Source organism: Salmo trutta, unplaced genomic scaffold (genome assembly GCF_901001165.1).
Source record: "Salmo trutta unplaced genomic scaffold, fSalTru1.1, whole genome shotgun sequence".
Taxonomy (NCBI): Eukaryota; Metazoa; Chordata; class Actinopteri; order Salmoniformes; family Salmonidae; genus Salmo; species Salmo trutta.
Window position 1 is genome coordinate 101,752 of NW_021823456.1, and position 24,331 is coordinate 126,082.

The 24,331-nt window shown below is 47.3% G+C and overlaps 1 protein-coding gene across 1 annotated transcript in view; it reads left to right on the forward strand.

Annotated features, from left to right (window-relative positions):
• The window catches only part of LOC115191032 (transmembrane protein 178B), a 152,959-nt gene that overhangs the window by 22,620 nt on the left and 106,008 nt on the right, over nt 1-24,331 (forward strand). Inside the window, exon 2 of the mRNA XM_029749034.1 lies at nt 7,176-7,289. Within this exon, the coding sequence (XP_029604894.1) occupies nt 7,176-7,289 (114 nt within the window). The remainder of the gene's footprint in view (nt 1-7,175; nt 7,290-24,331) is intronic.

Here is a 24,331-nt window from a genome sequence, read left to right on the forward strand (position 1 = left end):
ACACGTTGTAATTTTTTCCCCCATTACAGTGGAGAAACTGCCCTTTAAAAGAGCCAAGAATGAGCCCTATGAGTCTAGAATGTCATTGGGTTTAAATGGTGTCTGGCTCCGTAGCGGCCTCCAGTAGTATATGGAAAAGACAGCTGGTCTCTCTGTCTCTCCCTGGCCTCTCTTTCTCTCCCTGGCCACTCTGTCTCTCTCTGGCCTCTCTGTCCTCTGTCTCTCTGTCTCTCTCTGGCCTCTCTGTATCTCTCTGGCCTCTGTCCTCTGTCTCTCTGTCTCTCCCTGGCCTCTCTTTCTCTCCCTGGCCTCTCTGTCTCTCCCTGGCCTCTCTGTCGCTCCCTGGCCTCTCTGTCTCTCTCTGGCCTCTCTGTCTCTCCCTGACCTCTCTTTCTCTCCCTGGCCTCTCTGTCTCTCCCTGGTCTCTCTGTCTCTCTCTGGCCTCTCTGTCTCTCTCTGGTCTCTATCTCTCTTTCCCTGGCCTCTCTGTCTCTCCCTGGCCTCTCTGTCTTTCTCTCTGGCCTCTCTGTCTCTCTCCCTGGACTCTCTGTCTTTCCCTGGCCTCTCCGTCTCTCTCTCCTCTCTCTCTCTTTCCCTGGCCTCTCTGTCTCTCCCTGGTCTTTCTGTCTCTCCCTGGCCTCTCTGTCTCTCTCTGGCCTCTCCGTCTCTCTCTGGCCCTCCGTCTATCTCTGGTCTCTATCTCTCTTTCCCTGGCCTCTCTGTCTCTCCCTGGGCTCTCTGTCTCTCCCTGGCCTCTCTGTCTCTCCCTGGGCTCTCTGTCTCTCTCTGGACTCTCTGGCTCTCTCTGGCCTCTCTGTCTCACTCTGGCCTCTCTGTCTCTTCCTGGCCTCTGTCTCTTCCTGGTCTCTCTGGCCTCTCTGTCTCACTCTGGCCTCTCTGTCTCTTCCTGGCCTCTCTGTCTCTTCCTGGCCTCTCTGTCTCTTCCTGGTCTCTGTCTCTTCCTGGCCTCTCTGTCTCTCCCTGGCCTCTCTGTCTCTCCCTGGCCTCTCTGTCTCTCCCTGGCCTCTCTGTCTCACTCTGGCCTCTCTGACTCTTCCTGGCCTCTGCCTCTTCCTGGCCTCTCTGTCTCTTCCTGGCCTCTGTCTCTTCCTGGCCTCTCTGTCTCTCTCTGGCCTCTCTGTCTCTCTCTGGCCTCTCTGTCTCTCTCTCTGGCCTCTCTGTCTCTCTCTGGCCTCTCTGTCTCTCTCTGGCCTCTCTGTCTTTCTCCCTGGCCTCTCTGTCTTTCCCTGGCCTCTCCGTCTCTCTCTGGCCTCTCTCTCTCTTTCCCTGGCCTCTCTGTCTCTCCCTGGTCTTTCTGTCTCTCCCTGGCCTCTCTGTCTCTCCCTGGCCTCTCTGTCTCTCTCTGGCCTCTCCGCTTCTCTCTGGCCCTCCGTCTATCTCTGGCCTCTCTCTCTCTTTCCCTGGCCTCTCTGGCTCTCCCTGGGCTCTCTGTCTCTCCCTGGCCTCTCTGTCTCTCCCTGGGCTCTCTGTCTCTCTCTGGCCTCTCTGGCTCTCTCTGGCCTCTCTGGCTCTCTCTGGCTCTCTGTCTCACTCTGGCCTCTCTGTCTCTTCCTGGACTCTGTCTCTTCCTGGCCTCTCTGTCTCACTCTGGCCTCTCTGTCTCTTCCTGGCCTCTGTCTCTTCCTGGCCTCTCTGTCTCTTCCTGGCCTCTGTCTCTTCCTGGCCTCTCTGTCTCTCCCTGGCCTCTCTGTCTCTTCCTGGTCTCTGTCTCTTCCTGGCCTCTCTGTCTCTCCCTGGTCTCTCTGTCTCTTCCTGGCCTCTGTCTCTCCCTGGACTCTCTGTCTCACTCTGGCCTCTCTGTCTCTCTCTGGCCATTAGGAAACTCTATAGCAGCTCATATAAGACAATTGTGTTTTAGTGTGTGTATGTTTGTGTGTGTATGTTTGTTTGTGTGTTTGTGTGTGTGTGTTTGCATGTGCGCCTGCACGCCATGCACGTGTGGGCGCACGCACACACACACACACACACACACACACACACACACACACACACACACAGACAGAGCTGTGTTTTTCCATGTAGAATTGAAACCACACTACTATATGTAACCAGGACAAACATGTTTTCACCAAGTCACTAATATCATCAAAATAAATCAATCCCGTTGTTGGCCTCATTTATAAAGTAGAATCCTTTAAAAAAAATAATGTTAAAAATAATCATTTATTACCAAAATGATATAGGTAGAGATATGTATAGGGGGAAGGTGACTAGGAAACAGGATATATGATAAACAGAGTAGCAGCAGGTCGTATGTGAGTGGCTGTATCAGAGGGTCAGTGTACAGAGATAAACAGAGTAGCAGCAGGTCGTATGTGAGTGGCTGTATCAGAGGGTCAGAGATAAACAGAGTAGCAGCAGGTCGTATGTGAGTGGCTGTATCAGAGGGTCAGTGTACAGAGATAAACAGAGTAGCAGCAGGTCGTATGTGAGTGGCTGTATCAGAGGGTCAGAGATAAACAGAGTAGCAGCAGGTCGTATGTGAGTGGCTGTATCAGAGGGTCAGTGTACAGAGATAAACAGAGTAGCAGCAGGTCGTATGTGAGTGGCTGTATCAGAGGGTCAGAGATAAACAGAGTAGCAGCAGGTCGTATGTGAGTGGCTGTATCAGAGGGTCAGTGTACAGAGATAAACAGAGTAGCAGCAGGTCGTATGTGAGTGGCTGTATCAGAGGGTCAGAGATAAACAGAGTAGCAGCAGGTCGTATGTGAGTGGCTGTATCAGAGGGTCAGTGTACAGAGATAAACAGAGTAGCAGCAGGTCGTATGTGAGTGGCTGTATCAGAGGGTCAGTGTGTACAGAGATAAACAGCCTCTAAAATACAGTGCAAAAAAATAAATCACTTCTTTGGGCGACCTGACCAAATTCACGTAGAAATGTTAGTTATAGATCTGTCGTTCTCATTGAAAGCCAGTCTAAGAAGCAGTAGATCGGTTCTATGCGTGTTATTTCTATGCTTACCGTTCTCCTTCCAGTTCTCTGCTGCCAATGACTGGAATAAACTACAAAAATCTCTGAAACTGGAAACACTTATCTCCCTCACTAGCTTTAAGCACCAGCTGTCAGAGCAGCTCACAGATCACTGCACCTAGAGGACTGGCCACCCCTCATAGCCTGGTTCCTCTCTAGGTTTCTTCCTAGGTTTTTGGCCTTTCTCAGGAGTTTTTCCTAGGGAGTTTTTCCCAGCCACCGTGCTTCTTTCACCTGCATTGCTTGCTGTTTGGGGTTTTAGGCTGGGTTTCTGTACAGCACTTTGAGATTTCAGCTGATGTACGAAGGGCTATATAAATACATTTGATTTGATTTGATTTGATTTGCACCTGTACATTGCACTTTCTTCCACTACAAATCTACCATTCCAGTGTTTTACTTGCTATATTGTATTTACTTCGCCACCATGGCCTTTTATTGCCTTTACCTCCCTTATCTCACCTCATTTGCTCACATTGTATATAGACTTATTTTATCTATTGTATTATTGACTGTACGTTTGTTTTACTCCATGTGTAACTCTGTGTTGTTGTATGTTGTCGAACTGCTTTGCTTTATCTTGGCCAGGTCGCAATTGTAAATGAGAACTTGTTCTCAACTTGCCTACCTGGTTAAATAAAGGACTTGTTCTCTGCTAGCCTACCTGGTTAAATAAAGGACTTGTTCTCAATTAGCCTACCTGGGAACAGTGGGTTAACTGCCTTGTTCAGGGACAGAACGACAGAATTTGTACCTTGTCAGCTCAGGGGATTCAATCTAGCAACCTTTCGGGTCACTAGTCTAACGCTCTACCCGCTAGACTACCTGCTGCTCCAATATCAGTACTTGTTGCATTTACACCTTGTCTAAGTCCTGTCTCTACTGGTTTGAGCCAGTCCTGTCTCTACTGGTTTGAGCCAGTCCTGTCTCTACTGGTTTGAGCCAGTCCTGTTATCTACTGGTTTGAGCCAGTCCTGTCTCTACTGGTTTGAGCCAGTCCTGTCTCTACTGGTTTGAGCCAGTCCTGTTATCTACTGGTTTGAGCCAGTCCTGTCTCTACTGGTTTGAGCCAGTCCTGTCTCTACTGGTTTGAGCCAATCCTGTCTTTATTGGTTTGAGCCAGTTCTGTCTCTACTGGTTTCAGCCAGTCCTGTCTCTACTGGTTTTAGCCAGTCCTGTTATCTACTGGTTTGAGCCAGTCCTGTCTCTACTGGTTTGAGCCAGTCCTGTTATCTACTGGTTTGAGCCAGTCCTGTCTCTACTGGTTTGAGCCAGTCCTGTTATCTACTGGTTTGAGCCAGTCCTGTTATCTACTGGTTTGAGCTAGTCCTGTTATCTACTGGTTTGAGCCAGTCCTGTCTCTACTGGTTTGAGCCAGTCCTGTAGTCGTCTCTACTGGTTTGAGCCAGTCCTGTCTCTACTGGTTTGAGCCAGTCCTGTCTCTACTGGTTTGAGCTAGTCCTGTTATCTACTGGTTTGAGCCAGTCCTGTTATCTACTGGTTTGAGCCAGTCCTGTTATCTACTGGTTTGAGCCAGTCCTGTCTCTACTGGTTTGAGCCAGTCCTGTTATCTACTGGTTTGAGCCAGTCCTGTCTCTACTGGTTTGAGCCAGTCCTGTTATCTACTGGTTTGAGCCAGTCCTGTCTCTACTGGTTTGAGCCAGTCCTGTCTCTACTGGTTTGAGCCAGTCCTGTTATCTACTGGTTTGAGCTAGTCCTGTCTCTACTGGTTTGAGCCAGTCCTGTCTCTACTGGTTTGAGCCAGTCCTGTTATCTACTGGTTTGAGCCAGTCCTGTCTCTACTGGTTTGAGCCAGTCCTGTTATCTACTGGTTTGAGCCAGTCCTGTCTCTACTGGTTTGAGCCAGTCCTGTTATCTACTGGTTTGAGCCAGTCCTGTCTCTACTGGTTTGAGCCAGTCCTGTCTCTAGTGGTTTGAGCGTATGGCTGTGGTCTGTGTGATTGACTGCATTGTTTCAATGGAATTTTGTCATATTAGCAGTTAATTAAAACACAATTTAAACTGTATGGAATCCTTCTTCTAAAACTGTCTGTCTAGCTAAATAACACACACACAGTGCAGATACAATCTTCACATTCATTGTTTTACACAATATCTTAATCACAGCACTGGTAAACCGTAGTCGACCAACTCCCTGACCAACATGACTGACCTTTGGACCATCATGAGAGGGTTAATATCCATTCTAGTTTTTCTATATCCATTCTAGTTTTTCTATATCCATTCTAGTTTTTCTATATCCATTCTAGTTTTTCTATATCCTTTCTATCCATTCTAGTTTTTCTATATCATTCTAGTTTTTCTACATCCATTCTAGTTTTTCTATATCCTTTCTATCCATTCTAGTTTTTCTATATCATTCTAGTTTTTCTACATCCATTCTAGTTTTTCTATATCATTCTAGTTTTTCTATAGCCATTCTAGTTTTTCTATATCCATTCTAGTTTTTCTATATCCATTCTAGTTTTTCTATATCCATTCTAACCATTCTAGTTTTTCTATATCCATTCTAGTTTTTCTATATCCATTCTAGTTTTTCTATATCCATTCTAGTTTTTCTATATCCATTCTAGTTTTTCTATATCCATTCTATCCATTCTAGTTTTTCTATAGCCATTCTAGTTTTTCTATATCCATTCTAGTTTTTCTATATCCATTCTAGTTTTTCTATATCCATTCTATCCATTCTAGTTTTTCTATATCCATTCTAGTTTTTCTATAGCCATTCTAGTTTTCTATATCCGTTCTAGTTTGTCTATATCCTAATTCTATGGCGAGGAGTCTAGTCAGGGTCAGATGAGTTGACCTTAACGTGTCTGACATTGTAACGGAATTGTTGAGGTGAACCACCGACCTGATACACAGTCAAACACGTTTGTAGATTAATAGGAATGTCACATTGTTAAAACTCATTTTTAATGCTGCGTCGCTCCTATCACTGAAGGATTTATAAACATTTTATTAATGAACTGAATAAAATGATTCCTCAGACTGCTGGGATGTCACGCTACTAAAATCTAAAGGAAATTAACTTTTTCCATCAATTGAACAGACACAGCGTGTTTAATATAATAGAGCCCATCAGCCCATTGTCTCAATACAACAATGTGATGTCCATGACTGGTTATTCAATGACTGTCTAACAGAAATAACCTTTTCATCTGTCAACCCTTTAGCAAAACTAAACCGTACAGAACCTTTATGTGTTCATCAAGTCATTATGATCTGAAATGAGACCTGTTCAGGAGGTAACGTTCTCTAAGGTGGTGTTGTCACTGTAACACATCTAAACTGGTTCTCTGTCTCTCTGTCTTTCTCTTTATCTCTCTCTCTCTTTCTCTCTCTCTCTCTCTCTCTCACTGTAACACATCTAAACTGGTTCTCTCTCTCACTGTAACACATCTAAACTGGTTCTCTCTCTCTCTCTCTCTCACTGTAACACATCTAAACTGGTTCTCTCTCTCTCTCACTGTAACACATCTAAACTGGTTCTCTCTTTCTCTCTCTCTGTCTCTCATCCCTTCTCTCCCCCTTCTCTCTCTCTCTCTCTCTCTCTCTCTCTGTCTCTCTCTCTCTCTCTCTCTCTCTCTCTCTGTCTCTGTCTCATCCCTTCTCTCCCCCCTTCTCTCTCTCTCTCTCTCTCTGTCTCTCATCCCTTCTCTCCCCCCTTCTCTCTCTCTCTCCTCCCCCGCTCTTCCCGCTCTCTCTCTCTCTGTCTCATCCCTTCTCTCCCCCTTCTCTCTCTCTCTCTCTCTGTCTCTATCTCTGTCTCATCCCTTCTCTCCCCCCTTCTCTCTCTCTCTCCTCCCCGCTCTCTTCCCGCTCTCTCTCTCTGTCTCTCATCCCTTCTCTCCCCCTTCTCTCTCTCTTTCTCTCGTCCCTTCTCCCCCTTTCTCTCTCGTCCCTTCTCTCCTCCTCCCTTCTCCCCCCCTCTCTCACCCCCCTCTCTCTCTCTTTCTCTCTCACTCTCTCTCTCCTCCCTTCTCTCCTCCCCTCTCTCTCTCCTAACTTCGCTCCTCTCTCTCTCCTCCCTTCTCTCCTCTCTCTCTCTCCTCCCTTCTCTCCATCTCTCTCCTCCCTTCTCTCCATCTCTCTCCTCCCTTCTCTCCTCCCCCTCTCTCTCTCTCGCTCTCTCTCCTCCCTCTCTCTCTCTCTGCCTCCAGGTTCCATTGCCAGATGTTCCTATATCAAATACCACTACTCTTCAGCAACGATACCCAAGAACCTCTCGTATAACATCACAAAGACCATACGACAGGATGAGTGGCACTCCTTGCGTAAGTCTCTCCCATTCTTTATTTTCTTCAACAGGGTTTCTGTATTCTTTACACAGACATCCCCTGTTTCCATGGTTATGTCTGTATGTGTAGTTTCTGTACTCTCTATACAGACATCCCCTGTTTCCATGGTTATGTCTGTATGTGTAGTTTCTGTATTCTCTACACAGACATCCTCTGTTTCCATGGTTATGTCTGTATGTGTAGTTTCTGTATTCTCTATACAGACATCCCCTGTTTCCAGCAGTGATGTCTGTATGTGTAGTTTCTGTATTCTCTATACAGACATCCCCTGTTTCCAGCAGTGATGTCTGTATGTGTAGTTTCTGTATTCTCTACACAGACATCCCCTGTTTCCAGCAGTGATGTCTGTATATTTCCCTTACATTTTTAGATGTCTAATTATGCATTGACTATTATATTACGAGGACTCTATATCCCAGGTGAATGGATTTGTTAGACTTTATCTAGTGGTGAAAAAGAGAGAAGGAGAAAGCTTTGAGGTTGAAAGACTTCCTGTCACCTGACACACACTGTAATTGGAGGGAGAAGGCATGATAGTTTGGGCCATGTTCAGAGACTTCCTGTCACCTGACACACACTGTAATTGGAGGGAGAAGGCATGATAGTTTGGCCATGTTCAGAGACTTCCTGTCACCTGACACACACACTGTCAGTGATGGGAGAAGGCATGATAGTTTGGGCCATGTTCAGAGACTTCCTGTCACCTGACACACACTGTAATTGGAGGGAGAAGGCATGATAGTTTGGGCCATGTTCAGAGACTTCCTGTCACCTGACACACACTGTAATTGGAGGGAGAAGGCATGATAGTTTGGCCATGTTCAGAGACTTCCTGTCACCTGACACACACACTGTCAGTGATGGGAGAAGGCATGATAGTTTGGGCCATGTTCAGAGACTTCCTGTCACCTGACACACACTGTAATTGGAGGGAGAAGGCATGATAGTTTGGCCATGTTCAGAGACTTCCTGTCACCTGACACACACACTGTAATTGGAGGGAGAAGGCATGATAGTTTGGGACATGTTCAGAGACTTCCTGTCACCTGACACACACTGTAATTGGAGGGAGAGGCATGATAGTTTGGGCCATGTTCAGAGACTTCCTGTCACCTGACACACACTGTAATTGGAGGGAGAAGGCATGATAGTTTGGGACATGTTCAGAGACTTCCTGTCACCTGACACACACACTGTCAGTGATGGGAGAAGGCATGATAGTTTGGGCCATGTTCAGAGACTTCCTGTCACCTGACACACACTGTAATTGGAGGGAGAAGGCATGATAGTTTGGGCCATGTTCAGAGACTTCCTGTCACCTGACACACACTGTAATTGGAGGGAGAAGGCATGATAGTTTGGGCCATGTTCAGAGACTTCCTGTCACCTGACACACACTGTAATTGGAGGGAGAAGGCATGATAGTTTGGGACATGTTCAGAGACTTCCTGTCACCTGACACACACACTGTCAGTGATGGGAGAAGGCATGATAGTTTGGGCCATGTTCAGAGACTTCCTGTCACCTGACACACACACTGTCAGTGATGGGAGAAGGCATGATAGTTTGGGCCATGTTCAGAGACTTCCTGTCACCTGACACACACTGTAATTGGAGGGAGAAGGCATGATAGTTTGGGCCATGTTCAGAGACTTCCTGTCACCTGACACACACACTGTCAGTGATGGGAGAAGGCATGATCGTTTGGGCCATGTTCAGAGACTTCCTGTCACCTGACACACACTGTAATTGGAGGGAGAAGGCATGATAGTTTGGGCCATGTTCAGAGACTTCCTGTCACCTGACACACACACTGTCAGTGATGGGAGAAGGCATGATCGTTTGGGCCATGTTCAGAGACTTCCTGTCACCTGACACACACTGTAATTGGAGGGAGAAGGCATGATAGTTTGGGCCATGTTCAGAGACTTCCTGTCACCTGACACACACACTGTCAGTGATGGGAGAAGGCATGATAGTTTGGGCCATGTTCAGAGACTTCCTGTCACCTGACACACACACTGTAATTGGAGGGAGAAGGCATGATAGTTTGGGTCATGTTCAGAAACTTCCTGTCACCTGACACACATTGTCAGTGATGGGAGAAGGCATGACAGTTTGGGTCATGTACGGAGGGCTGCTGCTCGCTTCTCTGGCCACTTTCTTCACCTCTGTCTTCCTCCCCTCTTTCATTCTCACTCCGTCTCTTCCTCCCCTTCATTTCTGCCTTCTTTCTGTCTCACTCATCTCTCCCTCTCTTTCTCTCTCTTCTCCCTCTCAACCCTGTCTTTCTCTCCCCTCCCTCTCCCCCTCTCTCTCTTCTCCCTCTCCCTCCCTCTCTTTCTCTCCTCTCCCTCTCTTCCTCTCTTTTACCACCTCTGTCTTCCTCCCCCATCTCCCCTCCCTCTCTCTCCCTCGGTAAGACAGAAGCTTTACATAATCCCATCCCAGTACTGCATAAAACGCACCAAACACAGTCGACAGCTACAGATAAAAAAAATAATAATGTTTTCGGTTCTACAGTTAGAAGCATTTTTGAAGCCAGTCTCCATCTCTGTTCCGCGCCGGGTTTAAATTCCCATAAATCCGTGAATGGTGTGTGTCCACATACTCCACACTTCCTGGTTCCAGAGCTTCCTGGTTCCAGAGCGTCACAACATCCCTCCATACAGCAGATACGGCTCTAGAACTGTCCAATCCCATCAGGAACTATTCACACCATTGTAATCCCATGTGGACTATAGAAGAGATGGAGTTTTGTTCCAGTCAAGGACAACAGTCATCCGTTTTATTGGACTAGATGAGAGGATAGCTTTGGTTAGCATGCAGTCATTTGAAAGAACACAGACTGTACCCCTCAAGGCACCAAAATAACAAGGGCTAAAGAACACAGACTGTACCCCTCAAGGCTCCAAAATAACAAGGGTTAAAGAACAGACTGTACCCCTCAAGGCACCAAAATAACAAGGGTTAAAGAACACAGACTGTACCCCTCAAGGCTCCAAAATAACAAGGGCTAAAGAACACAGAGTGTACCTCTCAAGGTTCCAAAATAACAAGGGCTAAAGAACAGACTGTACCCCTCAAGGCACCAAAATAACAAGGGTTAAAGAACACAGACTGTACCCCTCAAGGCTCCAATATAACAAGGGTTACACCATCATTCTAAGTTGATCACAGTGCCTAGCAAGCTTGTAAGGATCGACAATCGAGAATTGTGCACATGAATGTGAAGTGTATGGCCTCTGTTTGAATGTCCATTTGATTTCAAGAGGCATTCTGTGCATTTGGAAGGTAATCAGACCCTTTGACTTTTTTTCACATTTTGTTACATTACAGCCTTATTTTAAAATTGATTCAATTAATGTTTTTCCTCATCAATCTACACACAATACCCCATAATGGCATCACAATACCCTATAATGACATCACAATACCCTATAATGACATCACAATACCCCATAATGACAAAGTGAAAACAGGTTTTAAGTTTTTTGCACATTTATTACAAATAAAAACAGAAATAACTTATTTACATAATTATTCAGGACCTTTGCTATGAAACTCGAAATTGAGCTCAGGTGCATCCTGTTTTCATTGATCATCCTTGAGATGTTTCTACAACTTGGAGTCCACCTGTGGTAAATTCTATTCATTGGACATGATTTGGAAAGGCACAAACCTGTCTATATAAGGTCCCACAGTTGACAGTGTATGTCAAAGCAAAAACCAGGCCATGAGGCCGAAGGAATTGTCTGTAGAGCTCTGAGACAGGATTGTGTCGAGGCACAGATCTGGGGAAGTGTACCAAAAAAATGTTTGCATCATTGAAGGTCCCCAAGAACACAGTGGCCTCCATCATTCTTAAATGGAAGAAGTTTGGAACCACCAAGACTCTTCCTAGAGCTGGCCGCCCGGCCAAACTGAGCAATCGGGGGAGAAGGGCCTTGATCAGGGAGGTGACTAAGAACCCAATGGTCACTCTGACAGAGCTCCAGAGTTCTTCTGTGGAGATGGGAGAACCTTCCAGAAGGACAACCATCTCTGCAGCACTCCACCAATCAGGCTTCTAATGTAAAGTGGCCAGACGGAAGCCACTCCTCAGTAAAAGGCACATGACAGCCCGCTTGGAGTTTGTCTAAAGGCACCTAAAGGACTCTGACCATGAGAAACAAGATTCTCTGGTCTGATGAAACCAAGATTGAACTCTTTGGACTGAATGCCAAGCATCCCACATCCACTTCTGCCCTGACGGTCTTAAAACCTCTTACATCTACTACTGTCTGGCCTACTGGCCTACTGTCTGGACCTCTGGCAGTCTCTATGGGGGTACCACAGGGTTCAATTCTTGGGCCAACTCTTTTCTCTGTATACATAAATGATGTCGCTCTTGCTGCTGGTGAATCTCTGATCCACCTCTACGCAGACGACACCATTCTGTATACTTCTGGCCCTTCTTTGGACACTGTGTTAACAACCCTCCAGACGAGCTTCAATGCCATTCAACTCTCCTTCCGTGGTCTCCACCTGCTCCTAAACACAAGTAAAACTAAATGCATGCTCTTCAACCGATCGCTGCCTGCACCTGCCCGCCCATCCAGCATAACTTCTCTGGACGGTTCTAATTTGTGGACAACTACAAATACCTAGGTGTCTGGTTAGACTGTAAACTCTCCTTCCAGACTCACATCAATCATCTCCAATCCAAAGTGAAATCTAGAATTGGCTTCCTATTTCGCAACAAAGCATCCTTCACTCATGCTGCCAAACATACCCTCGTAAAACTGACCATCCTACCAATCCTCGACTTCGGCGATGTCATTTACAAAATAGCCTCCAATACCCTACTCAACAATCTGGATGCAGTCTATCACAGTGCCATCCGTTTTGTCACCAAAGCCCCATATACAACCCACCACTGCGACCTGTATGCTCTCGTTGGCTGGCCTTCACTTCATAATCGTCGCCAAACACATTGGCTCCAGGTCATCTACAAGACCCTGCTTGGTAAAGTCCCCCCTTATCTCCGCTCACTGGTCACCATAGCAGCACCCACCTGTAGCACGCGCCCCAGCAGGTATATCTCTCTGGTCACCCCTAAAGCCAACTCCTCCTTTGGTCGTCTCTCCTTCCAGTTCTCTGCTGCCAATGACTGGAACGAACTACAAAAATCTCTGAAACTGGAAACACTTATCTCCCTCACTAGCTTTAAGCACCAGCTGTCAGAGCAGCTCACAGATCACTGCACCTGTACATAGCCCATCTATAATTTAGCCCAAACTACTACCTCTTCCCCTACTGTATTTATTTATTTTATTTATTTTGCTCCTTTGCACCATATTATTTAGATTTGAACTTTGAACTTTCTTCAAACTACAAATCTACCATTCCAGTGTTTTTCTTGCCATACTTTATTTACTTTGCCACCATGGCATTTTTTTGCCTTTACCTCCCTTATCTCACATCATTTGCTCACATTGTATATAGTCTTATTTTTTTCTACTGTATTATTGACTGTATGTTGTTTACTCCATGTGTAACTCTGTGTTGTTGTATGTTGTCGAACTGCTTTGCTTTATCTTGGCCAGGTCGCAATTGTAAATGAGAACTTGTTCTCAACTTGCCTACCTGGTTAAATAAAGGTGAAATAAAAAAATAAAATAAACATCTAGACGTTCCGCTAGCGGAACACCTGCTCCAATATCCAATGATAGGCGTGGCACGAAATACAAATTCCTCAAAAATACAAAAACTTCAATTTTTCAAACATATGACTATTTTACAGCATTTTAAAGACAAGACTCTCCTTTATCTAACCACATTGTCCGATTTCAAAAAGGCTTTACAGCGAAAGCAAAACATTAGATTATGTCAGCAGAGTACCCAGCCAGAAATAATCAGACACCCATTTTTCAAGCTAGCATATAATGTCACAAAAAACAAAACCACAGCTAAATGCAGCACTAACCTTTGATGATCTTCATCAGATGACAACCCTAGGACATTATGTTATACAATGCATGCATGTTTTGTTCAATCAAGTTCATATTTATATCAAAAACCAGCTTTTTTACATTAGCATGTGACGTTCAGAACTAGCATACCCCCCGCAAACTTCCGGTGAATTTACTAAATTACTCACGCTAAACGTTCACAAAAAACATAACAATTATTTTAAGAATTATAGATACAGAACTCCTCTATGCACTCGATATGTCCGATTTTAAAATAGCTTTTCGGTGAAAGCACATTTTGCAATATTCTGAGTAGATAGCCCAGCCATCACGGCTAGCTATTTTGACACCCACCAAGTTTAGCCCTGACCAAACTCCGATTTACTATTAGAAAAGTTTGATTACCTTTGGTGTTCTTCGTCAGAATGCACTCCCAGGACTGCTACTTCAATAACAAATGTTGGTTTGGTTCAAAATAATCCATAGTTATATCCAAACAGCGGGGTTTTGTTTGTGCGTTCAAGAAGTGTAAATAAGGGTCATGCGCACGACGCATTTCGTGACAAAAGATTTCTAAATATTTCATTACCGTACTTCGAAGCATGTCAACCGCTGTTTAAAATCAATTTTCATGCCATTTTTCTCGTAAAAAAGCGATAATATTCCGACCGGGAAAGCGTGTGTACGTACAAAGAGAGAGAAAATAAAAGCATGGGATCCCCTCGTGCACGAGCCTGAGTCTCATAGTACTGTTACTGGCCACTATCCAAACGCGCTAATGTTTTTCAGCCAGAGCCTGCAAAGCCACGATTCAGCTTTTTGCCGCCTTCTGAGATCCCATGGGAGCCGTAGGAAGTGTCACGTAACAGCAGAGATCCCCTGTAATGGATAGAGATAATCAAGAAGGGCAAGAAATGGTCAGACAGGGTACTTCCTGTACAGAATCTTCTCAGGTTTTGGCCTGCCAAATGAGTTCTGTTATACTCACAGACACCATTCAAACAGTTTTAGAAACTTTGGAGTGTTTTCTATCCAAAGCTAATAATTATATGCATATTCTAGTTTCTGGGCAGGAGTAATAATCAGATTAAATCGGGTACGTTTTTTATCCGGCCGTGAAAATACTGCCCCCTAGCCATAACAGGTTAAGTACTGTAACTTACAAAACACACCCACTTCTGCCCTGACGGTCTTAAATACTGTAACTTACAAAACACACCCACTTCTGCCCTGACGGTCTTAAATACTGTATCTTACAAAACACACCCACTTCTGCCCTGACGGTCTTAAATACTGTATCTTACAAAACACACCCACTTCTGCCCTGACGGTCTTAAATACTGTATCTTACAAAACACCTCCACTTCTGCCCTGACGGTCTTAAATACTGTATCTTACAAAACTCATCCACTTCTGCCCTGACGGTCTTAAATACTGTATCTTACAAAACACCACTTCTGCCCTGACGGTCTTAAATACTGTATCTTACAAAACACACCCACTTCTGCCCTGACGGTCTTAAATACTGTATCTTACAAAACACACCCACTTCTGCCCTGACGGTCTTAAATACTGTATCTTACAAAACACCTCCACTTCTGCCCTGACGGTCTTAAATACTGTATCTTACAAAACACCTCCACTTCTGCCCTGACGGTCACCCTCTCACCCTCTATTTAGCCTTACCCCAATCTGAGGTGGTTAATGTCCTTATTACTGGGCACACAAACACGCACGCACGCACGCACGCACACACACACACACACACACACACAAACACGCACGCACGCACGCACGCCACACACACACACACACACACACACACACACACACACACACACACACACACACACACACACGCACGCACGCACGCACGCACACAACTAATTTGATGGATGGATGCCCAGCCAGGTGTGTAAAACAGAAAAATAAAAATGACAAAAGGGAAAATAAACAAATCGACTTCTTGCTCTTAGAGAGTCTCCCCCTCTCCTCTCTCCTCTCCTTTCCCCTCTCCTTCCCCCTCTCCTCTCCTTTCCCCTCTCCTCTCTCCTCTCCTTTCCCCTCTCCTCTCTCCTCTCCTTCCCCTTCGCCTCCCCCTCTCCTCTCTCCTCTCCTTCCCCCTCTCCTCTCTCCTCTCCTTTCCCCTCTCCTCTCTCCTCTCTCCTCTCCTCTCCCCTCCCCTCTCCTCTCTCCTCTCCTTCCCTCTCACCTCCCCCTCTCCTTCCCCCTCTCCTCTCTCCTCTCCTTTCCCTTCTCCTCTCTCCTCTCCTTCCCCCTCTCCTCTCTCCTCTCCTTTCCCCTCTCCTCTCTCCTCTCCTTCCCCCTCTCCTCTCTCCTCTCCTTCCCCCTCTCCTCTCTCCTCTCCTTCCCCCTCTCCTCTCCTTTCCCCTCTCCTCTCTCCTCTCCCCTCTCCTCTCTCCTCTCCTTCCCCCTCTCCTCTCCTTTCCCCTCTCCTCTCTCCTCTCCTTCCCCCTCTCCTCTCTCCTCTCCTTCCCCCTCACCCCCGCTCCTTCCCCCTCTCCTCTCTCCTCTCCTTTCCCCTCTCCTTTCCCCTCTCCTCACTCCTCTCCTTTCCCCTCTCCTCTCTCCTCTCCTTCCCCCTCTCCTCTCTCCTCTCCTTCCCCCTCTCACCCCCGCTCCTTCCCTCTCACCTCCCCCTCTCTCCCCCTCTCTCTCACCCGCTCCTTCCCCCTCTCTCTCCCGCTCCTTCCCCTTCGCCTCCCCCTCTCCTCTCTCCCCTCCTCTCACCTCCCCCTCTCTCCCCCTCTCCTTCTTCTCACCTCCCCCTCTCTCCCCCGCTCCATCCCCCTCACCTCCCCCGCTCTCTCCCACTCCTTCCCCTCACCTCCCCCGCTCCATCCCCCTCACCTCCCCCGCTCTCTCCCACTCCTTCCCCTCACCTCCCCCTCTCCTTTCCTCTCTAAGCCCAATCAATCAGGGGGCCAAGCTTCCCATATTTAAATTAACATTTTAACCAGGCCACATCCCTTCTCTCTGATTTTAACCAGGCCACTTCCCTTCCCTCTTAAAGCCAGACCTAACCCTTCTCTCTGGGTTTAACCAGGCCACTTCCCTTCCCTCTTAAAGCCAGACCTAACCCTTCTCTCTGGGTTTAACCAGGCCACTTCCCTTCCCTCTTAAAGCCAGACCTAACCCTTCTCTCTGGGTTTAACCAGGCCACTTCTCTTCCCTCTTACATTTACATTACATTTAAGTAATTTAGCAGACGCTCTTATCCAGAGCGACTTACAAATTGGACTCTTACAGCCAGTCCTAACCCTTTTCTCTGGGCTGATGCTGTTATAACCCAGCCTTCTCTCTGGGCTGATGCTGTTTTAACCCAGCCTTCTCTCTGGGGCTGATGCTGTTATAACCCAGCCTTCTCTCTGGGCTGATGCTGTTATAACCCAGCCTTCTCTCTGGGGCTGATGCTGTTATAACCCAGCCTTCTCTCTGGGCTGATGCTGTTATAACCCAGCATTCTCTCTGGGGCTGATGCTGTTATAACCCAGCATTCTCTCTGGGCTGATGCTGTTTTAACCCAGCCTTCTCTCTGGGGCTGATGCTGTTATAACCCAGCCTTCTCTCTGGGCTGATGCTGTTTTAACCCAGCCTTCTCTCTGGGGCTGATGCTGTTATAACCCAGCCTTCTCTCTGGGGCTGATGCTGTTTTAACCCAGCCTTCTCTCTGGGGCTGATGCTGTTATAACCCAGCCTTCTCTCTGGGGCTGATGCTGTTTTAACCCAGCCTTCTCTCTGGGCTGATGCTGTTATAACCCAGCCTTCTCTCTGGGCTGATGCTGTTATAACCCAGCCATCTCTCTGGGGCTGATGCTGTTATAACCCAGCCTTCTCTCTGGGCTGATGCTGTTATAACCCAGCCTTCTCTCTGGGGCTGATGCTGTTATAACCCAGCCTTCTCTCTGGGCTGATGCTGTTATAACCCAGCCATCTCTCTGGGGCTGATGCTGTTATAACCCAGCCTTCTCTCTGGGCTGATGCTGTTATAACCCAGCCTTCTCTCTGGGCTGATGCTGTTATAACCCAGCCTTCTCTCTGGGCTGATGCTGTTATAAACCAGCCTTCTCTCTGGGCTGATGCTGTTATAACCCAGCCTTCTCTCTGGGCTGATGCTGTTATAACCCAGCCTTCTTTCTGGGCTGATGCTGTTATAAACCAGCCTTCTCTCTGGGCTGATGCTGTTATAACCCAGCCTTCTAACTGGGCTGATGCTGTTATAACCCAGCCTTCTCTCTGGGCTGATGCTGTTATAACCCAGCCTTCTCTCTGGGCTGATGCTGTTATAACCCAGCCTTCTCTCTGGGCTGATGCTGTTATAACCCAGCCTTCTTTCTGGGCTGATGCTGTTTTAACCCAGCCTTCTCTCTGGGCTGATGCTGTTTTAACCCAGCCTTCTCTCTGGGGCTGATGCTGTTTTAACCCAGCCTTCTCTCTGGGGCGTGATATCCCTCCTAAATAGCTCGGGCTAATGTTCCTATCCACTCAGTAAGACCAGCAGGCTAATGTTGCTATCAACTCAGTAAGGCCAGCAGGCTAATGTTCCTATCCACTCAGTAAGGCCAGCAGGCTAATGTTCCTATCCACTCAGTAAGGCCAGCAGGCTAATGTTCCTATCCACTCAGTAAGGCCAGCAGGCTAATGTTCCTATCCACTCAGTAAGGCCAGCAGGCTAATGTTCCTATCAACTCAGTAAGGCCAGCAGGCTAGTCTTTTTTTATTGGTATGTAACTGTTATGAAAGTTGTATGGTCAATTTTGTTTTGTATTTAAACGCCACTTTAAATCTGTACATGACACTGCAACACAATTTCCCCATGGGGACAATAAAGTCAATAAGTAAGTAGATGGTCAGTCTGCCCCTGGATGTGACAGGTTGATATCTAGATGGTCAGTCTGCCCCTGGATGGAACAGGTTGATATCTAGATGGTCAGTCTGCCCCTGGATGGAACAGGTTGATATCTAGATGGTCAGTCTGCCACTGGATTGAACAGGTTGATATCTAGATGGTCAGTCTGCCCCTGGATGGAACAGGTTGATATCTAGATGGTCAGTCTGCCCCTGGATGGAACAGGTTGATATCTAGATGGTCAGTCTGCCCCTGGATGGAACAGGTTGATATCTAGATGGTCAGTCTGCCCCTGGATGGAACAGGTTGATATCTAGATGGTCAGTCTGCCCCTGGATGGAACAGGTTGTTATCTAGATGGTCAATCTGCCCCTGGATGGAACAGGTTGATATCTAGATGGTCAGTCTGCCCCTGGATGTGACAGGTTGATATCTAGATGGTCAGTCTGCCCCTGGATGGAACAGGTTGATATCTAGATGGTCAGTCTGCCCCTGGATGGAACAGGTTGATATCTAGATGGTCAATCTGCCCCTGGATGGAACAGGTTGATATCTAGATGGTCAGTCTGCCCCTGGATGTGACAGGTTGATATCTAGATGGTCAGTCTGCCCCTGGATGGAACAGGTTGAGTTCTGAATGGTCAGTCTGCCCCTGGATGGAACAGGTTGATATCTAGATGGTCAGTCTGCCCCTGGATGGAACAGGTTGTTATCTAGATGGTCAGTCTGCCCCTGGATGGAACAGGTTGATATCTAGATGGTCAGTCTGCCCCTGGATGGAACAGGTTGATATCTAGATGGTCAGTCTGCCCCTGGATGGAACAGGTTGATATCTAGATGGTCAGTCTGCCCCTGGATGGAACAGGTTGATATCTAGATGGTCAGTCTGCCCCTGGATGGAACAGGTTGTTATCTAGATGGTCAGTCTGCCCCTGGATGGAACAGGTTGATATCTAGATGGTCAGTCTGCCCCTGGATGGAACAGGTTGATATCTAGATGGTCAGTCTGCCCCTGGATGGAACAGGTTGAGTTCTGAATGGTCAGTCTGCCCCTGGATGGAACAGGTTGAGTTCTGAATGGTCAGTCTGCCCCTGGATGGAACAGGTTGATATCTAGATGGTCAGTCTGCCCCTGGATGGAACAGGTTGATATCTAGATGGTCAGTCTGCCCCTGGATGGAACAGGTTGATATCTAGATGGTCAGTCTGCCACTGGATTGAACAGGTTGAGTTCTGAATGGTCAGTCTGCCCCTGGATGGAACAGGTTGAGTTCTGAATGGTCAGTCTGCCCCTGGATGGAACAGGTTGATATCTAGATGGTCAGTCTGCCCCTGGATGGAACAGGTTGATATCTAGATGGTCAGTCTGCCCCTGGATGGAACAGGTTGAGTTCTGAATGGTCAGTCTGCCCCTGGATGGAACAGGTTGATATCTAGATGGTCAGTCTGCCCCTGGATGGAACAGGTTGATATCTAGATGGTCAGTCTGCCCCTGGATGGAACAGGTTGTTATCTAGATGGTCAATCTGCCCCTGGATGGAACAGGTTGATATCTAGATGGTCAGTCTGCCCCTGGATGTGACAGGTTGATATCTAGATGGTCAGTCTGCCCCTGGATGGAACAGGTTGATATCTAGATGGTCAGTCTGCCCCTGGATGGAACAGGTTGATATCTAGATGGTCAATCTGCCCCTGGATGGAACAGGTTGATATCTAGATGGTCAGTCTGCCCCTGGATGTGACAGGTTGATATCTAGATGGTCAGTCTGCCCCTGGATGGAACAGGTTGAGTTCTGAATGGTCAGTCTGCCCCTGGATGGAACAGGTTGAGTTCTGAATGGTCAGTCTGCCCCTGGATGGAACAGGTTGATATCTAGATGGTCAGTCTGCCCCTGGATGGAACAGGTTGATATCTAGATGGTCAGTCTGCCCTTGGATGGAACAGGTTGATATCTAGATGGTCAGTCTGCCCCTGGATGGAACAGGTTGATATCTAGATGGTCAGTCTGCCCCTGGATGGAACAGGTTGATATCTAGATGGTCAGTCTGCCCCTGGATGGAACAGGTTGATATCTAGATGGTCAGTCTGCCCCTGGATGGAACAGGTTGTTATCTAGATGGTCAGTCTGCCCCTGGATGGAACAGGTTGATATCTAGATGGTCAGTCTGCCCCTGGATGGAACAGGTTGATATCTAGATGGTCAGTCTGCCCCTGGATGGAACAGGTTGAGTTCTGAATGGTCAGTCTGCCCCTGGATGGAACAGGTTGAGTTCTGAATGGTCAGTCTGCCCCTGGATGGAACAGGTTGATATCTAGATGGTCAGTCTGCCCCTGGATGGAACAGGTTGATATCTAGATGGTCAGTCTGCCCCTGGATGGAACAGGTTGATATCTAGATGGTCAGTCTGCCACTGGATTGAACAGGTTGAGTTCTGAATGGTCAGTCTGCCCCTGGATGGAACAGGTTGAGTTCTGAATGGTCAGTCTGCCCCTGGATGGAACAGGTTGATATCTAGATGGTCAGTCTGCCCCTGGATGGAACAGGTTGATATCTAGATGGTCAGTCTGCCCCTGGATGGAACAGGTTGAGTTCTGAATGGTCAGTCTGCCCCTGGATGGAACAGGTTGATATCTAGATGGTCAGTCTGCCCCTGGATGGAACAGGTTGATATCTAGATGGTCAGTCTGCCCCTGGATGGAACAGGTTGAGTTCTGAATGGTCAGTCTGCCCCTGGATGGAACAGGTTGATATCTAGATGGTCAGTCTGCCCCTGGATGGAACAGGTTGATATCTAGATGGTCAGTCTGCCCCTGGATGGAACAGGTTGATATCTAGATGGTCAGTCTGCCCCTGGATGTGACAGGTTGATATCTAGATGGTCAGTCTGCCCCTGGATGTGACAGGTTGATATCTAGATGGTCAGTCTGCCCCTGGATGGAACAGGTTGTTATCTAGATGGTCAGTCTGCCCCTGGATGGAACAGGTTGAGTTCTGAATGGTCAGTCTGCCCCTGGATGGAACAGGTTGAGTTCTGAATGGTCAGTCTGCCCCTGGATGGAACAGGTTGAGTTCTGAATGGTCAGTCTGCCCCTGGATGGAACAGGTTGAGTTCTGAATGGTCAGTCTGCCCCTGGATGGAACAGGTTGATATCTAGATGGTCAGTCTGCCCCTGGATGGAACAGGTTGAGTTCTGAATGGTCAGTCTGCCCCTGGATGGAACAGGTTGATATCTAGATGGTCAGTCTGCCCCTGGATGGAACAGGTTGATATCTAGATGGTCAGTCTGCCCCTGGATGGAACAGGTTGTTATGTAGATGGTCAGTCTGCCCCTGGATGGAACAGGTTGATATCTAGATGGTCAGTCTGCCCCTGGATGGAACAGGTTGATATCTAGATTGTCAGTCTGCCCCTGGATGGAACAGGTTGATATCTAGATAGTCAGTCTGCCCCTGGATGGAACAGGTTGTTATCTAGATGGTCAGTCTGCCCCTGGATGGAACAGGTTGAGTTCTGAATGGTCAGTCTGCCCCTGGATGGAACAGGTTGTTATCTAGATGGTCAGTCTGCCCCTGGATGGAACAGGTTGATATCTAGATGGTCAGTCTGCCCCTGGATGGAACAGGTTGAGTTCTGAATGGTCAGTCTGCCCCTGGATGGAACAGGTTGATATCTAGATGGTCAGTCTGCCCCTGGATGGAACAGGTTGATGTCTAGATGGTCAGTCTGCCCCTGGATGGAACAGGTTGATATCTAGATGGTCAGTCTGCCCCTGGATGGAACAGGTTGATATCTAGATGGTCAGTCTGCCCCTGGATGGAACAGGTTGAGTTCTGAATGGTCAGTCTGCCCCTGGAGGGAACAGATTGAGTTCTGAATGGTCAGTCTGCCCCTGGATGGAACAGGTTGAGTTCTGAATGGTCAGTCTGCCCCTGGATGGAACAGGTTGATATCTAGATGGTCAGTCTGCCCCTGGATAACATTGAGGATTTTACCGCATCAGTCACCGGCTTCATTAGTGACATGCATATCCCGTCAGATGTGGCAGGGCTTGCAAACTGTCACGAATTATTAAATGAAATCTAGCCACAAGCTGCCCAGTGATGCGAGCCTACCAGACAAGCTACATACCGTCTATGCTCGCTTCGTGGCAAGCAACACTGAACCATGCATGAGATCACCAGCTGTTTTACTTAAGTACTTTACACCACTGAGGATACCCACGTTCAAACTCAGTTGGTGACATAGACATGCAGGTTACCCACGTTCAACTCAGTTGGTGACATAGACAGCCACAAGACATGCAGGTTACCCACGTTAAAACTCAAATAGTGACATAGACAGCCACAAGATGTTACGCGGAGTGGAACAAGGGAAACCCAAGAGCAGACTCAGACAAGGAGACTGGGATGAAGTAACCAAGGTATTTAATGAAACGCAGGGGGAGATGGAGTGCAGGTCAGGGGAAGCTCGAGCGAGTTGCTGGAAAACCAGGTGCGGAGGCTGAAGCTGGAGTTAGAGGGGTTGGGACAGGGTAAGCAGGTCCGGAGGGGAATCCAAGGGAGTAGTAGAGCGGAGAATCCAGGACAGAGTAGCAGGATGACGAGACGTGGGACTGGAGACATGGACTGGAGTCAGAGCGGGCGGAACTGTAGCGGAGATTATGAAAAGTGGCAAGACTGAGTATTTGTAGAGGTCTTGATTATGGAACAGGTTGCAGCTGGTGGGGGTCTGCTCTGACTCCAGCACACCTGTCTCCGCCCACACAATCCCACAGAGAGGGAGGGAGAGGGAGAGGGCACTGGGGGAGTGGCGGCAGGTCAAGGAGACACCGGATGAGCACTAGAGGGCGTGGCAGGAGCAGATATGACACAAGACATGCAGGATACACACGTTCAATCTCAGTTGGTGACAGAGACAGAGACAGAGAGACACAGAGAGAGAGAGAGAGAGAGAGAGAGAGAGAGAGAGAGAGAGAGAGAGAGAGAGAGAGAGAGAGAGAGAGAGAGAGAGAGAGAGAGAGAGAGAGAGAGACTTCTTAGATGCTGGACCATAGGGATTTAGTAAGATCAAAAGAACCAAAGGACTGATGAATAGTGAACTGAGGGAAGCAGTCAGTGAATATGACAGGCTGTTATCCATCAGAGACTAAGTCAGAGGTTGGGAGAAGCAATGTCTGGGACTGGGACTGTGTCTCAGACTAGGACTGAGACTCGGAGTGGGACTTGAACTGTGTCTAGGACTGTGTCCTGGACTGGGACTGTGTCTCAGACTAGGACTGAGACTGTGTCTGGGACTGGGACTAGGACTGGGACTGTGTCTCAGACTAGGACTGAGACTCGGAGTGGGACTTGAACTGTGTCTAGGACTGTGTCCTGGACTGGGACTAGGACTGTGTCCTGGACTGGGACTAGGACTGTGTCTAGGACTGTGTCCTGGATTGGGACTGGGACTGTGTCTCAGACTAGGACTGAGACTGTGTCTAGGACTGTGTCCTGGACTGGGACTGTGTCTCAGACTAGGACTGAGACTCGGAGTGGGACTTGAACTGTGTCTAGGACTGTGTCCTGGACTGGGACTAGGACTGTGTCTAGGACTGTGTCCTGGACTGGGACTAACACGTCTATTTACAGGAAGTACCAGAACTGAGTTGATGTGCAGGGGTACCAGGTAATTGAGGTAGATATGTACATATACAGTTGATATCCCTTGACTTATTCCACATGTCGTTGTGTTACAGCCTGAATTGAAAATGGTTGAAAAAAAATAATATGTCACCCATCTACCCACAATTCCCCATAATGACAAAGTGAAAACATGTTTTTAGATTATTTATTTTTTTACATTTATTGAAAATGAAATACAGAATATCTAATTTAAATATGTATTCACACCCCTGAGTCAATACATGTTAGATTCACTTTTGACAGAGATTAAAGCTGTGAGTCTTTCTGGGTAAGTCTCTAAGATGCTTTGTACATCTGGAATATGTTTAAATTGTTTTATTCTTCTTGATCGTTGCTAGATAGTCATGTTCATGTCTTGCCATAGCTTTTCAAGACAACTGTGTCTAGGACTTGGACTGGCACTCAAACAAAATGAAATTGTATTTCAAAACAAATCAAATCAAATGTATTTGTCACATACACATGGTTAGCAGGTGTTAATGTAAGTGTAGCGAAATGCTTGTGCTT